Source organism: Orbicella faveolata, unplaced genomic scaffold (assembly GCF_042242905.1).
Source record: "Orbicella faveolata isolate gen_17 unplaced genomic scaffold, um_ofav_v1 contig_4, whole genome shotgun sequence".
NCBI lineage: Eukaryota > Metazoa > Cnidaria > Anthozoa > Scleractinia > Merulinidae > Orbicella > Orbicella faveolata.
Genome location: NW_028301569.1, coordinates 9,918,366 through 9,935,049, shown reverse-complemented (window position 1 = coordinate 9,935,049; position 16,684 = coordinate 9,918,366). Strand labels below are relative to the sequence as shown.

Here is a 16,684-nt window from a genome sequence, read left to right as displayed (position 1 = left end):
AACCCGAGGCGATATCTGAATCATAGTCAGTCTTCCGCGCGAGCTAAACAAAAACTTTGAAGCTATCACTATACTCTACAGAAAGCATTTGATAACTACAGTATTTACAGCACGAGTTATTTTGACTTCATTAACATGTTTATATTCGTGCCTTTCCAATTTATTATTTATTTATAGCTTTCGGTTCGCTATACAAGGGAAAATCTATAAGGAATCGAGCTCTTTGTCCCAACGGTTAGGAATTCATTAAGTGCATCAAACTTTGAAATTCTCTTCTGTTGTACTCCGTTTTACAAAGCAACGTACCCTCGTTTTATTGTCTCCTGGAGGTAGGTCGCTTTAAATTTTGTTAATTGAATGTGTAAAATATCGTTTACTGCTCTAACCGCGCTAAAATATGTGTTTCGTAAACTATATTTTTGAAATATTCTAATAACAACCCTGTCTTGATCGTTGGAAGTTTTTTGGCATGGAGTTTGTCCGTCCTCGTTACAAAACGGGGTGAAACGGCGCTGCTATTGAAGGTAAAGAGCCAGAATTTTAGTTATATTTCGTCTTATTTATCCGCATTCATGGTCGACAATTAGACGATAGTGGCTACTTTTGCATAATTATTAGTTTTCTTGTCAAATAGAAGCTTTGTTTTTGCCATAGTCTAACTTTTTGCCAAACTGTCGAGTTTGAGCTGCAACAGGGACAATATTTTATAATCAGTTCCGGACTTTTGTCGCCTATGTTCACGAACGTTTGGGTAAACATTATAGTACCCCTCGCTGAGCGTTTGTTTCGGTATAAATTAAGCTTAAAAAAGTTTAATTTATCACGTTATTGAGTTTTGTAAAATTGCGAACATCGTCTCATACGCTTTTCAAGTGCTAAAAATCCGTTAATCTTGAGACAAAAAAATCTTCCACATTGCACATCGCATTTTGCAATGCAGTGTAAAACGGAAGATTATAAAGCTTTTAAAGCGTAACAATTGGGATATTTGTATAGACAACTTGTCTGAGTTATCGTAAGAAACCCCACTATTACCATTTGTTATACATAGCAACCGCAGGCTGCCCGCCATTATTAGCTTTAATTTTCAACGACAGAGCACCGTCGCGTTTACGACAGTTTTGGCGGGTGTTTTAATTTCAGCCGAATCATACAGTTGTTGCCGCTTTTTAATTTCTGTCTCTGCCCGCGGGCTGCATTGACGGAAGAATTTAATTAAGAGTGATATTGCGTACACAATGCAACCACGCAACATTGTTTCCCGAAAAGTCAACACCGATCACTTATAATGTGGCGAGCCAGGCGACGCGTTATTAGGAGTCTGGGCGCTAACCGTTTTGCTTCCCACGGATATCGCATATAGCATGTACAAGGAAGCTTTTGTTTTGGTCTACGGATATTGTTAAGCCTCCGACGAGTAGGCTCAAAGATCCGCGACCTCCTGTTTTCCGCCCCCGAGTCCGGAAGTTTTTACTCGGAGATGGTGCCCTAAAGTTGATCTTTTTCTTTCACTCGCTAACGCCTCAATTTCGAGAGAAGCAAGTTTCCCTCAATGTAGCTAGTGCAAGTGTGGCAGTTTGTCTCAACTACGTTTCGTGCCTTGCTACATCGCCGTAAAAGTACCAAGCTTCCTGTTCCTCAACCGCTGGTCAAAGGGGAAGCAAGCCCTGGGAATGCGCAAGTGTAGACCAACGAGCCTCCGAACGAGGCGAAAACTTGGGCATGCGCACAAGTCTTCCAAAAGTATTAAGCTCGGGCTTTACAAAGACGCGACGTTGTTTGCATATTTCACTACTCTAAGTAAATAAATAGAGTAATTTCCATAGATAATCTCAATGTCGCTGACAAATATTATTGAGGCGCGTTATTTCGAATCGCCGGACATAAAACACAATGCAGAGAGTTAAATTGAGATTTGAAGATTCTTTTTTTTCTCTCTGACTGATTGGCTTCAAAAAAGTGTTTGTTTTCTTTTTCTTTTGTAAAACTGCGAGCAAGATGTGTACTTATTGGTAAAAGGCGCTGAATTCTAAGCAGGTGTTATTTGGACGATGTTCGTCACGTATCGAAAGCTATTCATTCGGCATTCGTGTCAGATTTGAATGAGTTTGATAAGAAAGAAATTCAAAAGTGGTGTTTCATACAAAGGGTTTCTTTCTTCCAACGATTCACAATTTATTGCTGTACTCTAAACAAATTCTGAAATATTTAAAACGCATTTTGAAATTCAAACAATTCCGGCTTTAAAATTAGTAAGTGTCAATCACTTTTCTCCTTTGTCCATCATTATCACTTCCCTGGGCGATAAATTTGATATTTGCCCGTTCAATCGTTGAAAAGCGGCAAAATTGCGTCCATCGTTTGAAGCTTCGGTCCGTCCTCGCAAACATCTGAAGAATCGCCATTGAAGTTAGGGAACTCACTAGCGCTTAGCAGCTGAGGTAACATGAATTTTTACGAAAGTCATTAATTTTGTTCACATATATACATCCTTTAATTCGACCTTCGATTCAGTGGATTGGAGCGCAAAATACCAACAAAACTACAGATGAAAAGAGAACCGGAGCTTAAACACGCCAGGAAAATACGCTAAATAATTTTTTTCAGTGGGATCATTTTTTAAACGTTTTCTTTTTCCGGCGCTGGTCAATTAAAAGGCAAGGAATTAAGATTCAAATTGATGTTGCTTTAGAACGATCTGCCGCTGGGTTCTTTGTATGATCAATGTAGATCTGAATATTCACAAGATAAAGAGCACTTTTATTGAGAACCAGTAAAATCAGCCAGTTTGCCTGGAACATCAAAAAGGATTACATTGTTATCCCAGCGAGTTTAACTTATTTTGAAATGATATGTTTTGCAGTTAACTTCAAATTTAGTCGAAGCCGAGGAATTAAATTGGTGACTTTTGAATTTAGGCTCTATGTAATCTATAAAAGGAAACCTGAGAAGAGATTCATATAGACAGCTTTTGTCAAATCCGACTAGCTCTGAGGATGATTTCGAAACCGCCATTAGAATTGCTAAAACTTTTCGGGAACAAAAGCCAAGGGACACCTTTTCTTTGTTGTTCGTTTGGAGTAAAATAAAATAAACAATTTTCGTGTCCGGACTAAAAATTGCTTTCGCCTCGGGGCAATTTTAAACGAAGTCAGCGTTTAAAAAATGCCTCCCACCATGAATGGCGTCAAAAAAACTCAATTTAGACACGCAATCTTGATATTTTGACTTCACTTATGAGATCAACTTCCAGAAATCACATCAACTAAAGTAAAGTCGTTCGTGCTTTCGAAAGAGGAGTCCTTAAATTCTTTTTTGTGTCATTTCAAAAAAAAAAAAACACTCGCTCGAAATTACAACGAATGAAGTTAAAGTGCTCTAACTCAACGTCCCTACAGAATATAATTATTCAAAGACTGCAATGCTTTGTGCCACGGCTACAACAGGTGACTGTAATAGTTAAATACTGTTATGTTTGTATTTTGTAAACGCAGTTTATATTTTTCGCCGCATACACGTTACCTGCATGTTACTTTTCTCCCCTACGTGGAGAAAATATGATTGATTTTAATATAGCAATGCTTTTAGAGAAAGATGAAACCACGAAATCCAAAGTAGAGGTAAATTTTAAACCTCCAAAACCTAGCTCAAGGTGAAATTAGACGAAAATCTTATTTTATTTGGATCTTGTCTAAACAGGCAAGCTTACACTCTTCAAGAGGTGACGAATCTTAATGCTGCCGAGTTAAAATTAATGTTAGTGCCAAAACTTTTCCTTATCAACTGGACTGTGATCTGTACTTGCACAAGCTGGTATTTTAATTTCTCTTTCAGTTCTGTCATTTCCCCCGCTATTTTGAGCTTCCGATCGATCCGGAAAGCTTTTATGACGATGAGTTATTACTGAAAGGCGACAAATTAAAGTGACAAATTCTTCCTTGTCACAATTTCAGCGTGGTATTGGTTTATGAGTTTTCTGAAGAGTAAATTTATTTGAAAACAGGTGATTCGACTGTTGTAGTTGATATTTTTGCTCCGACGTTCTTTTTGGCGTTTCTTTTGGTCCATTCTTCGTGTAACGCTCAATGAAATGTTCGCCGCAGGGTCCCAGCAAGAGAACGAAAATTTACGACTGCGACACAACATAAATAAACTGCAAAAGAACTCTCCATATTTCTTTACCGCGACTTCGCCGGTCGCGAAAAGGATCTCGGGTAAGCATTAAATTTCGAGTGGGACTGGGAAGAGCTTGACTGAGTTTTTACGGTGAGAGTCGATGAAAATTTCTTCTTGGTTGACAGGCAGATGGTGTGTACTTTTATGTTTTCTTAGCTCTTTGAGTGACAACCGGCGCTTCTAATAGTCGAATAAAGTTCAGGAAGGAACGTTTTTCCAAAGCTTATTCCTCAAGTTTCTTCGATTCTCAGTCTATTTGATCCGGCTTTCCGTTGTAACTAAATCTTACCCATTATTTGGCAGTTTGATTCATATTTTAATTGTATGGTCGTCAGGAAAAGTGTGTGTAATTTAAAACTACCTTTTCTAGCGCCTACCTGCCCTAAAAGAACGATTACTTTGGCTCTGCCTAATGTGTATGTATAGTTCGACCGTGTCAATTGCAAGAGCTCTCAGCGGACAATACCTACACACTTCAACCCCTATTAAAAGGCCACCCTCGGGGGAAAAGGATAGTGGCTGCTAAAGGGGGCTGGCCGCTTAGAGGTAAAACAAGAGAAAAGCCATCATCGGGACGTTGATTACTGGTCGCCTAATAGCAGTGGCTGTTTAGGGGTTCAATTGTATGTTATTGAACTAGTGTGAGGTCTGTATTGGAGAAATATTAACCTTTTTTTGCAGGTTTGTGGACCGAGCCGTAAGCGAGGTCCATAAACGTGCAAAAAAAAAAGGAACGATTTCATACAGATTTATGGCAGATTCTTGTAGACAATATTTGATTGCCGGCTCAACTTATACTCAACTTATACTCGAAATTTTTGCCCAGTGGGTACAAGAGCCGTTTCCACCATAAATAAGACTTCTTGATTTATTTTCGTGACTTTTTTTAGCATACTTTTATTCGTATTTTTCATATTGTATGGCACTCAAGAATCATTCGGCTGAGAGCTGCTCAATGTTATAAAAGCTTTTAACGGCATTGTAATGTATATTCAATGTTTTTTGAGTATCGATAATTATAAAACGAGGAATCTTCTACCGATGACAACCATGTTATTTTTACAAAATAGCCAATCCAAAACTTAAATAATCCTTAGAACAATATTACCTTGAAAATCTGCAATGTTCTTAGAGGGTGGTAAAGGGTATTTTCGTGACCCGTGATCGGCCCTTTTTATTTCCTGTGAAATGTGAAATAGCCATTTTTTTCCTCGTGAATCGTGTTTTCCATAGTCGCCGTGAACCGTGATTTTCCAAAACGTTCTCTTTTATTTTCCGCGAAGCGTGAAATGCTAATGTTGTATTTTTCGTGAATTGTGAAAGGGCTGCTTTATTTTCCGTGAAACGTGATCTATACCCCCCTTTACCAACCTCTTCTTAGAACAGCCTGGCCGAAAGTTTTCCCTTCGCACTCAGTTCCATTAACATGTTAAAAAGCGCATACTGAAAAGTTCTTTATTTTATGCTTTGTCAAAATGGCAGTGTTTTATGGCGCTTTATTTTGGCTTCGGTCCATTAACGCCATCATTAGAAATAATAACCATAAGCTTTGTCAACCAATAATTATAATATTTACATTCTAATAGGATGTATTATCTCGAATCCAGTGAGCCCTACAATATTTAACAAATTGAAATTAAGACAAAGCAAAAAACCCTATCTAACTTAAATATGTATAAACAGTACGCAACTAACTAACATAAATAGCTTTCTAAAAAATAAACGTCCTTAGTTAAGTTTTAAAACAGTCCACATTGTCCGCCTTCTTAATATCCTCTGGCATTGAATTTCACAATTTCGGTGCGGCAAGCAAAAAGCTCTACAACCATGAAGGTCAGCCTTTTCAATTGTTTGAAAAGAAGTACAGCACAAAAGCAATTAAATCTCTGTCAATAATATGTTCTCTAAATACTTAATGCCAAGAGGAAGTAAAGGTAAGCTTGAAAATCAATACAACACATAATTATATGCACCAAGCACAGTTTACCTTATAATTTAGCTGAGTAAACTCTCAGCCAGCGAACGCAGTCCCCTCTTATCGACCAGGAGCGGTTGGCTGAATTTGCAGCTGAAATAGCCTATCTGTGTGCGCATGCGTTGATCTGAGACCAAAATGGACGCTGCAAGACTTGAGTTTACAAAGCGAAAAGGTGTTTTTATTACATTGCGTAAGTTTATATATATATCGGTGGAGTTGTACTGTAAAACTTTAACCACAACATGGTTATTAATTTAAAACTGGTTACAAAAGCGAGCCAATGGGACGTAACGTTTTTGGGTTCCACCAAACGTACAAAAGCCTCCAATTTGTCAGGCAAACAAATATTTACATTTTGATTTGGTTTAATGCGATGATCGATTCGCGACCGCTACACTGTCAATAGTTCCATCTTGGTGGCGAATACATCCCGTAAGCTTAGCTGCTTAACAAAAAAACAAAACAATAAACCAATTTCTCTCAGTCAGATTACAGGCCATTGTTCAGGAACGATGGGATACCGCTTAAAAGGAAACCGTACGCGTGAAGATTTGTTTATATATTATTTATTTGTGTTATTTAACGGCGTAGAGAGGAGGAAATTTTCATCGTTCGGATGGTTTTATGATAGGTCTGCGTTGTCATCGTTTTTTTGTAAATGCCGTCATAAGTTCGCTTTGTTTGATGTTGTATGTGTGTATTTCCAAAGCGTGACTAATTTCTTGATGTTAGAGATCCAGATGACAGCTTTTTACTGCAGACCCAGGATGTAATATTTGTGGCGGTTTCTTTCATGGCTAGCTCAAGTGAGTACAGTTAAGATACTTAGGTATCTGACGCATCAATTAATTGATATTATCAACAACTCAGGGAACACGCACTTTAAGTAATATTCTTGAGGCGTAGTTACGTTGTATTTTCAAGCTATCTTTCACTTCTTCTCGGAATTAAGAATCAAGAACATGTTCTTGATAGAGATTTGCTTTTGTGCTGAATATTACAAACATATGCCTGAGGCAAAGTTAATACTTTCAATGGATAACTCCAGGCAGGCCAGCTAAATGGAGGAGTTTACACAAGTTTAGCTCTCTCGTCAGAGTTTTCTCGATTTCGTGAGCTGCTTGCTTTGAAAAACAGTACTGTTTGAGGAACCATGCTGTTTATTAACGGTTGAGTCGATGTTATAGAGATTTAATTAGAGTTCTTGTAATCGAGAATGTAATTGTAAGTGAGCTTAACCCTAAAAAACAGAAGCTGGTTTGAGCCGAACAAACAAATTCGTTTTACAAATAAACCATATTTGCTGTGTTGACGTACAACAAATGCGAGATTCCTAATATATTTGCTATTAATTCGCAAGATGCTGTGCATATGGTGAACGCGCGGATTATAATGCAAAAACCGCATAACAACACCCCCCAGATAAGTTACCAACTGGTAAGGTATTCAAGCCTCACCTTACGACATAGATTAAAATAAATCAGTGTCTACTGGACGCCTTATAGCATGTGAAGTGCATTCAAGTGTTGATGAAATCTTGCCTCTCAGTTGTATTTACCAAGTGCACGTGGGGTAAATTTGGTCCCCAAAGCCTGGGAATAAAATGTACTGGGCCAACACAAGAAATACTGTTGAAGGAAAAAGTAGTTATTTTGCTTATTTAAGTTCTAATGTATTCTTTTGCTGTATGATATTCTCTGTATTATGTAAAATAAAATGGTTGTTGTTGTTGTTAGTAATTCGCAGAGCTGTGTAGGTGATCGTTAAAACAAGCTTTGTTTTGATATTAAGCGTATCTTAAGTTATTACTACTGGTTCTACCTGTTTCTTTTTGCTATTTCATTTTTTTTTTTTGTCATGCATCTTAAAGTCGTTCAACTACTTAAAAAAAAATGAACAGGTTTAAACAATTTCTCCTTACGGTCGGCGTTTTCTGAGGAAATAACTTTCGATTAGTTAAAAACGTCTTCTCTGTATCGGCAAGCAACTAGATCTTCAGTCGAAAATTTATCTAAAAATCAACAAAAGTACTAGTCTCTTAATTTCATCTAACCTCGTTCCCGAAAACTTCAAATGATTGCTTAAAACAAAAACACCACATAATTACATTATAAATTTCGGAAGTATTGATTTCCTGAAAGAAATTTCTTTAACACCTTCTGTGTAGAGATCTATTACGATGGAGTTGAAAACTGCCATCTAAATTCTATCGGGTATCCAAAATTACCTGCTGGAGCATTATTTCCAAAGCCGAAATATGTATTACCCGAGCAAATCTTGCTTTCATGAAGCTCAAAATGCGTCTGAAACATGTGGGTCCTCGTCTGCCTTTAGTTCTAAACCGGGTGGCTTAACTTCCACAATAAATGGCCAGAGGAAGAAACAGGTTCTGGTCCAGAACACCTCATCCTTTCTGGGATGTTTTATTCTTTTTGGACAATGAGTCAAAGAAGAGTACGTCCATTAATAAAACAACACAATTAAATTAAAACAATTTGTCAGTTATGAAACAATCAGTAACAGTGACTCTTAAATAATGATTTCATTAAGCTCATTGAGGTGTACAAACCAGGTACCAGTCTGATAGTTGACTAGGGCTGCACCCTAGTCAACTATCACGCGATAGAAATCTCTGGCTCGTATTCTAATTGTTAAGTAGAACTTGACACTAACATTACGGTTTATTTTTGTTTTTGGTTCAGGGCCATGAAAAAAGCATCTGACGTAGTCCAGAGGGCATCAGAACAAAATGATTAGTAACATCGGCGCTATTCAAACAAGGGCGACAGCACGCAACTGCAGAGATCGGAAGCCATCGACATTATCTCGCCCAGCAACTGGTTTCCCTTGCCTCGATCGCCTAAAGCTACGCCGTCCGGACGCGAAAGTAATTATCAACGTTGGAGGGCGTAGATTTGTAACGTGGAAAAACACGCTGAAACGTTTTCCTCAAACTCTCTTAGGCTCAGAGGAATTGGCGGCGCGTTTTTATGACCAGGACAAAAAGGAGTATTTTATAGATCGGGATCCACACTTATTTCGCTACATATTAAACTATTATCGATGTGGTAAACTCCATCGCTCGTTCGAGGATTGTAATGCTTCGTTCGAAGAGGAACTGCTCTTTTATGGAATTATGCCACAGGAAGTTCATGATTGTTGTTTTGATGACGACAACGAAGACAATAACGCTGACGATAGTAAAAGCTCGGCGTCCGGGCCTACTTGTGATAAAACAGAACACGTAAGAACTCGAGGTTGGATTGGCCGCGCGCGAAACTGGACCTGGGTGTTGCTCGAAGGCCAAGCCGAATCTGGATTCAGAGCGTTTTTTGGTATGGTTATTATTTACATCATAGGACTTTTCATTATTCTTAGCATTTTTACCACCGTCTATGAAACTGTTCCTTGCGAGAATGTGGAAAAAGTTTGCGACGAACGAATGCGAATTCTCGATCTTTTGGATATGATTTGCGTCGGTGTTTTTACAGTGGAATTCAGCCTCAGACTGCTGGTTTGTCCGAGTGTTTTGGAATTTGCCAAGAACGCCATGAACATTATCGATTTTTTATCGATCTTACCCTTTTATCTGACCATTTTGCTACAATCTGTGGTCGGGTCAAACTTAGAGGCTTTTGTAGTTCTTCGAGTTTTGAGAATATTCAGGGTGTTCAAGTTAACAAGACATTCCAAACGGCTGCAAAGATTTGGAGCTGCCATGGCGAGCTGTGTGGGAGATCTCGCGTCGTTGATGTTTGTATTGGTGATAGCTATCGTGGTTTTTTCCAGCATAATGTACTTTATTGAACGCAAAGCAGTGGAAGGAAAGTTTACCAGCATCCCCGATAGTATGTGGTACACCATTGTGACAATGATTACATTAGGGTAAGTTATTGTATTACGTTTAGTGATTAAATGAATTAAGCTGAGTTTCAATTACATGATGGGTAATCAATAATTACATAAAGTCGAGTGGTAATGTATCCGGGTAAGTAATTATATATATATATATATATATATATATATATATATATATATATATATATATATATATATATAATTTATGTTTCTATTAGAATTGGTTATGATTACAATGGGAATAATATGATAATGTTGGGTGAAATGTTATTCGGTTAGAATAGATTATGATTGCATTATGGTAATTTACGGTGCCATTAGGTTTAGTTGTGATGACTTCACAGTGAGTTATTATTACATTAGAATGCGTTATGTTGCATTAGTATAACATATGCTTACATTAGGACAAGTAAGAACTATATAAAGGTGTGTGTTATGAGGACTTGAAGTGAACTTATAATCTTAATAAAAAAAGTTATGATGTGTGAACTCCGATTACAGCAGAGTAAATTATGATTATGGGTTATGATTGCATAAAAGAAATGTATGAACAACCAAAACTAGCACAGCTAATAATTCTAAATTATGCAAATTATGCTAATTTATTAGTGATATAATGAATTTTTGTACTTAGTTCGATTTGTTTATATTGGTACATTCGTTTAGTTTTTGTTCATTCTAACTGGGTTTCGTTTCAGGTATGGAGACATGGTTCCGTCAACATTTCTGGGTCAAGTTGTTGGAGCTATATGTTGTGTGGCTGGTGTGATACTCATCGCACTCCCAATCCCTATTATCCAGGAAAAAGACATATTCAAAAAACAAATGCTTAGTGTTTACAATGTGGATGACTTGCAGGCGAAAATTAAGCAGATGAAAAAGAGTGTGGACATACCCGAGCGAAGAACCTCGACGTGATCTTAACCCAAAACGTTCTAATGCTAGTCTCCTACGCAGACCCTTTTTAGGCTCGCTCGACACGCAATCTTCTTCTCCCACGGGGGAGGAAGATTGGGTGAGATCCCAAAGAGCCTCTGCGTAGGCTACCCTAATGCCAATACACCAAAATGCAAATTCTCTTCATGAGTTTCTATACATTTCCTATAATGTTAAGTAGGTGAATTTGTCAACACATCAGGAGTTGTTCATGTTATGTTATGTTTGCTAGTTTCTGTGCGCTAAGTTTGTTTTCAAAACTGAATGTTTCTCTGTATTCTCAATGCCATTTTAATCGACTACGTAATCATAACAACTTTTCAATATGGATGTTCACTACCAGGGATACGATTGCCTAGTCGATGGTGTGTTCTCGGGGAGAGACTCCGATATAAAATGGTCGGGAATGTTCGTCGGAAAATTTGAATTAAACCTCTAAAGGAGATAAATCTGGGCCTGGGTCGAGCTTTATTTGACTCCTAAAAACTACCACTTAAAACGGAATAAGCTCGATTATCAGCCGCTGTTCAGGATAGAAGCTGGCGTTAGTAGACTGGACGCGAGAGACTGGTGGAAATCGAGCCTAAAAACGGAAATAAGAGGGTTTTTTTTCTATTATGTCTTCTAGTGCACCCTTAAAATTACTTTGACAACTACAAGAATAGTAGCGTTTTGTCATGAATACCTTGCGTGAGACCAGAATCCTTGATTTATACCCCTAAGCGATAGGACGAGCATCCCCGACCATTTTCATATGGATGTCTCCCTCCCCAGGGCGTCTCTTGCGCATAACATCTCCCACATTGCGCAAATAGTCTATTGAAATTATACACTGGAAACGTATGATAATCTGTTGTTTGATTCACATCGTGCAACGGAAACGAAAACTGAAGCCTGACTAGACGTTTGCAGTGTTCTATTATGTTGAGTATGTCAAAACACTCGCAAAAAAAGGAATATAGTCTAGAAAGCGGCGCATAAACTTGGGCTATAATGGACTTGCCGATGGGTTATCATTATAATTATCATTTATCAGTCATGACTGTTGCGTTGGATAACTGGATTTATTTACCTGGTGGTCTGAATAGCTCTATTTAGCCAGCTGGTTCTTTAAATGTTAATGATCAGCTATTCATTCGTTAAAATACTCATCACTGATTCAAAGAAAAGAGAGCGGTGGTTTACTTCAACTCGTCAACTCCAGCAACTTCAAAAGCCTAGCACAGTCATTGGAAGCCATTTCCTGGGTTCATTCGTAATTTGATTCGTAGTCACCGTTTTTCTTATATAATTACCATAATTACTTGTACAGTCGCTTTGAGTTAGGCTCCAATGCATTTTAGAAAGTCTTTGTAATAAATGATGTATTTTAAGGTGGCTGTTTCCTTTTGAATATTGTCGCATTTAAATGCAGAACATGTTCATCATACATTTTAACACTTCGCGTATGGAATCGAGGTCAAAAAATTAAAATCTTCAATTGAAATGACGAGATATCTGAAAGCTGATATATAAGGCATGCGACAAATTGCGCGCGTTATTAGAAGATTGCTTGCTAGTGGGACTATGATTTGCTATGAGTAGTTAGAAATAATGATGGAACTTCCCACGCTAGGTAAAGTTCATTTATTAACCAAACGCTGACGTTTAGAAAAAGAATAATTAATTGCACGAAAAGGAAAGAGAGAGTTTTAGGAAAATAGAGAAACTATAAGAGTTAACATATATTGCTTTACTGTTTCGGAATCGTTTTGAGAATAGTATATTTTCGATTCATTGCAAATGTTCGTTAGTTGTGAAACTAAAATTCGAGACAAAACACATTGAGGTGAAGGATTAGCTGATTAATGGGTAAATTAGCCGTTAATCTTAAGAACGTGCTTTTTTCGTCAACAAGCAAACGAGGCAGCTGGGTAAATCTAATAAATGATTTAAAAAATTTATGCTTCGCCTGCGAGATATTGTGCTCTTACTTTAGACGCAAACTGTGTGAGTGGCTAAATATCTTGAAGGTTAGAGGCTAGCAATAAGGGTATACTACAAACGTCGTTCTCCTTGGCATTTTAAGGTTAGTTCTTAGGTGTGTTTGTAAAAGTACTTACCCTTTGCTTAACCCTTTCCCTACTTGAGAATATTTGTGTAGTCTGAGACATTAATGAAAAAGGCGTAGTCGATAAAGAAGAAAAAGAAAAATTATGTAAATGCATGGACTGGTGTCAGTTGACTGATCTATACTCTCGAAAATCATGGAATTGGATACAGTTCGACTTTTACCATTGACTGAAATAGGTGATTCTCTTCACACAGTTTAATATCCCTGAGGTGGTTCCTTACTTTGGACATTGTGGATATAGATAACTAAGGTAACTACAAGAAAGGAAAATGAATAATATGTTCTATTTTGGTCAAACAGATTCAAAAACAGCAACACTTCAGACCAAAACTAGCAAAAAAATTATTCTAAAATATTATAAAAAATCTGAATCAGTTAATTAGTAGCCGTTTTGAATACTTTTAAGGCTTATCTGAATTGAACCAACAACTTCGCCCAGCGGTAAATTTGGCTCCGTACCATTTACGGCTTGAAAAAAAAAAAAAAAAAAAAAAAAAAGTAGAACATAGCATGTGTAAAACGTGTTACTAAGAATAAATGTCCCACTGTCGTTGCTAGGTAACCTGGATAAATGGTAAAAATAAGCAATGCTTGCACACGTCAGTCATTTTTGATATCAAATGAGCTATTAACACATTTTGGCTAATGAAAGTAGCTTTTAATAAGCAAAATCGCCGGGGTAATATGGAAATTTGGAATATTGCTTCTTCAGTGATTTATTAGATTTAGAAATTAAAGCACTCTTCAAGAGCTCTCCTTGGCAGCTCCTTTACGAGCACATTGTAAAACATTTCGAGAAAAAAGATTTACTACAGGTAAGAAAAACAAATCGAAATATTGCATTTTCACGTAAAATATTAGTTTTCATGCGGCTGTTTTATTCGATATTTTGACCTGTGCTATATTGATCGCTTCTAGCTTCTCTTTGGTTCTGGCTAATTGCATCTTTTTCCTTCCTGAAATTCTTATATTCAAAATTCACTTTTATCAGCTGGCTACTCAATGTCTTGTTACGTCTGCGGCTAAAAATTGAAGTAAACAACCTCTTATCTGTACAGTGAAAGCTTACACAGGTCATGATTTTGTGTATTTCTGATGTTTTCTAAATAATAATATCGTGTCGTTTGACTATTCATTGCACTGAAAGTAATCATTTAGCCATGAATAATGAGTCGTATCAACACGAAATACCGGATACTGTTTCAGGCATCATTCGCTAGTCATCCGGTCGAAATTTGCCTCAGCCCTTTTTCTACCTACGACATCGCAAATGAATTTCACGGATTAGCTTTTAGCTTTCTTGTTAACCTGATGAATGGCGGTCCATTGTCACTAAAACGCAAGGTGTCACTCACGAAACACAAGTATAGCTTAATTTGCGAAACGGGTTCTTCATGCTTGTCTCTTCCAGACGTTCAGTTACCTACGAAATCGCAAATGAATTTCATGGATAAGCTTAAAGCTTTCTTGCTAACCTGATGACCAAGCCCTCTTGCAGGAGTTCTCGCCAATTCGTAAGGTGTCACACACGAAACACGCGCGTCACGATTCTTCGAAAGGTGTTCTCAATGATACTATAGCATACATTTACCTGCAGGTCATGAGCGAACATTTCTATATATCTAAAAATATTCTCTCCTTCTAGTCGATATGTAATTCCGCATTTTCTCTTACTTCGTTAAATCTTACGGCTCAATTTCTTCTAATTTCGTGTTATTTTTTCGTCACCGGGAGATAAAAATTGGCAGTAAAAATCCGTTCAGGATTTACGAAAATGGAAAATAATTCTTGCAAAAATCGAATTAAAGCTTTTCTCATCTTGATTTCCTATTTAAACAGCTCTCTGAAGTGAAGCGAAATTAATAAAAATACATGTTCGTTGCGTGTGCCTGCGGTGTGTCATATTTGCCCCCAGCAGCTTGTCAAAGATTTGACAAGTGGTTTATGACTGAACAGAAAGTAGGTGGTGTAATGTAACACGAAAAATGAGCCAGATCAAGCTAAAATACCAGCTGACCGCCCCAGTTGACCAGGTAAGCTATTGAACTGAACGACAAGCGTTAAACGTAAAGAAGAATTAAGGATTTCATCTTGAAACATTCAGCACTGAATTGATAAAGCCAGAGGGGAATGGTGTGAGGTTAAACTTGGCTATACATTTGGCAAAGATGGCGGTTGGCGAGATGCCCACGTGCAGGTCACGTCTGCGGGTTTATCAACTTTTGCGCCGGATAAACAAAAAGATTGACTGAGAGTTGTCTATTCTGAGATTAATTCACGCAATACGACTAACAAAATATTCCGTTTGGTATTTTTTCAGGATCTGTCTAAGTTTAAGGTTAAGGTATCAATGCAAAGCAACCGAGAACATTTTCAAGTAATCAAGCATCGAAATTTTGGTATACGGCAAGCTGGCTTGGATCAGGAACTGTTAACCGTTAATGGTATGTAGAATGCATTTGTTTATGTCGGTCGCATGAACCAAGTCATTGTGTGATCTGTTAGGGTTTATAGGCGGAATCTGTACTGTTTTTGTCGTGTTATTGAGCATTTAAAACTTAATTCATCACGAATCCAGTATTACACAACATGTAAAGCTTACTACATTTATTTTACTACATTACTACTATAATTATGTTGTTGCAAAAATAATTCTGACAGATCTTGATGATAGAGAATAGTCCGGATAATCGAGGTTCGACTGTATTGTGATTTTTAAAGATATAGATAGCAGAGCAATTCTGTGGTGCAAAAGATTTGTGATAAAATCACTCCAGTCTACAGAAATTAATATTGGGAAAAATATTGCATGAAATGTAAATTTTGTTAAGATATTAATTATAAATTATGTTCACTGCAAAAATTCTTTAATTGTGAAGCATTTGAAAACAGGTACAAGGGTGCAGTTGCCATTTCCAATACAAAATCAAATCAAAAAGCCACTTTTATTTGTTTATCACAAATTTATCAGTATGTCTCTGATGATCAGGTTCTAAAAAATGCAATCAACAGGCAATCACCTCTTCCTGCCAAAAAAGACATGCAGGACTTCAGAGGTATCGTGAAAAAATCTTTTAAGTATGCATGACTTTTAGAGAAAGGATAAAGTGCGACCTGGTTCAGTCGAAATTTGTCTGGTATTTGTCCTTAATGAGCGCAATTAGCAAGAGAAATTAACTTCTTTTGGTTTTAAATCTCTCCAAACTTGTATTTGGTAGGGTAAAGCACCAACATGAGAGCATTAACTGTCAGCTTCAAAAAGTCAAGACTATGGTGGCAGTTGATTTACCTTTAACAGCTGTGGTTTGATAAGTACCCCCTAAGTCAGTGTTTCAGTTGCTCTCCCATGCTGTGCAACCATTTCTTTAGAAAGTAATTTTTGCCTATTTACAACTTTATGATAAGGGCCATCAACATACATGTATCACGTGTTTCCTACGTAATTTAAAGTTGACAGTAAGGGAGTTAGGGGTTAATGCAAGTTTATTTCTGGATATTAGTGCAGGGCATTAGTTTTAAGCCAAAGGCAAAATGATCCATTGTTAGTAATGAATTATACTACTGACTTATTGGAAGTTTTCATTTCCATATGTGAAAAGTTTTCTCTTCCATTTGTGATCACT

General features: G+C 37.3%; 2 protein-coding genes across 6 annotated transcripts in view; both read left to right on the top strand.

The window, feature by feature from the left end:
• The first annotated feature begins 202 nt into the window (after positions 1-202).
• Positions 203-12,325, top strand: LOC110046110 (potassium voltage-gated channel protein Shal-like). 4 transcript variants are annotated; one of them, XM_020751796.2, is made up of 3 exons: positions 203-329; positions 8,857-10,039; positions 10,711-12,325. In XM_020751796.2, exons 2-3 carry the CDS (start codon positions 8,904-8,906, stop codon positions 10,928-10,930), a joined length of 1,356 nt encoding a protein of 451 aa, XP_020607455.1. In that variant the 5' UTR covers positions 203-329; positions 8,857-8,903; the 3' UTR covers positions 10,931-12,325. The 4 variants fall into 4 exon arrangements, with proteins under 4 accessions (XP_020607455.1, XP_020607442.1, XP_089132499.1 ...); XM_020751783.2 differs by lacking the exon at positions 203-329 and adding an exon at positions 2,187-2,441; XM_089276373.1 differs by lacking the exon at positions 203-329 and adding an exon at positions 2,707-3,446.
• Positions 12,326-13,633: 1,308 nt separating this feature from the next.
• Positions 13,634-16,684, top strand: part of LOC110046279 (A-type voltage-gated potassium channel KCND3-like) — a 32,201-nt gene continuing 29,150 nt past the window's right edge. The window contains exons 1-2 of one of the 2 annotated variants that reach the window (XM_089276368.1): positions 13,634-13,876; positions 15,382-15,505. The gene's annotated coding sequence lies outside the window, so the exon portion shown is untranslated. Of the gene's footprint in view, positions 15,095-15,381; positions 15,506-16,684 lie in introns of both variants that reach the window. The other variant, XM_089276367.1, reaches the window with a different exon arrangement.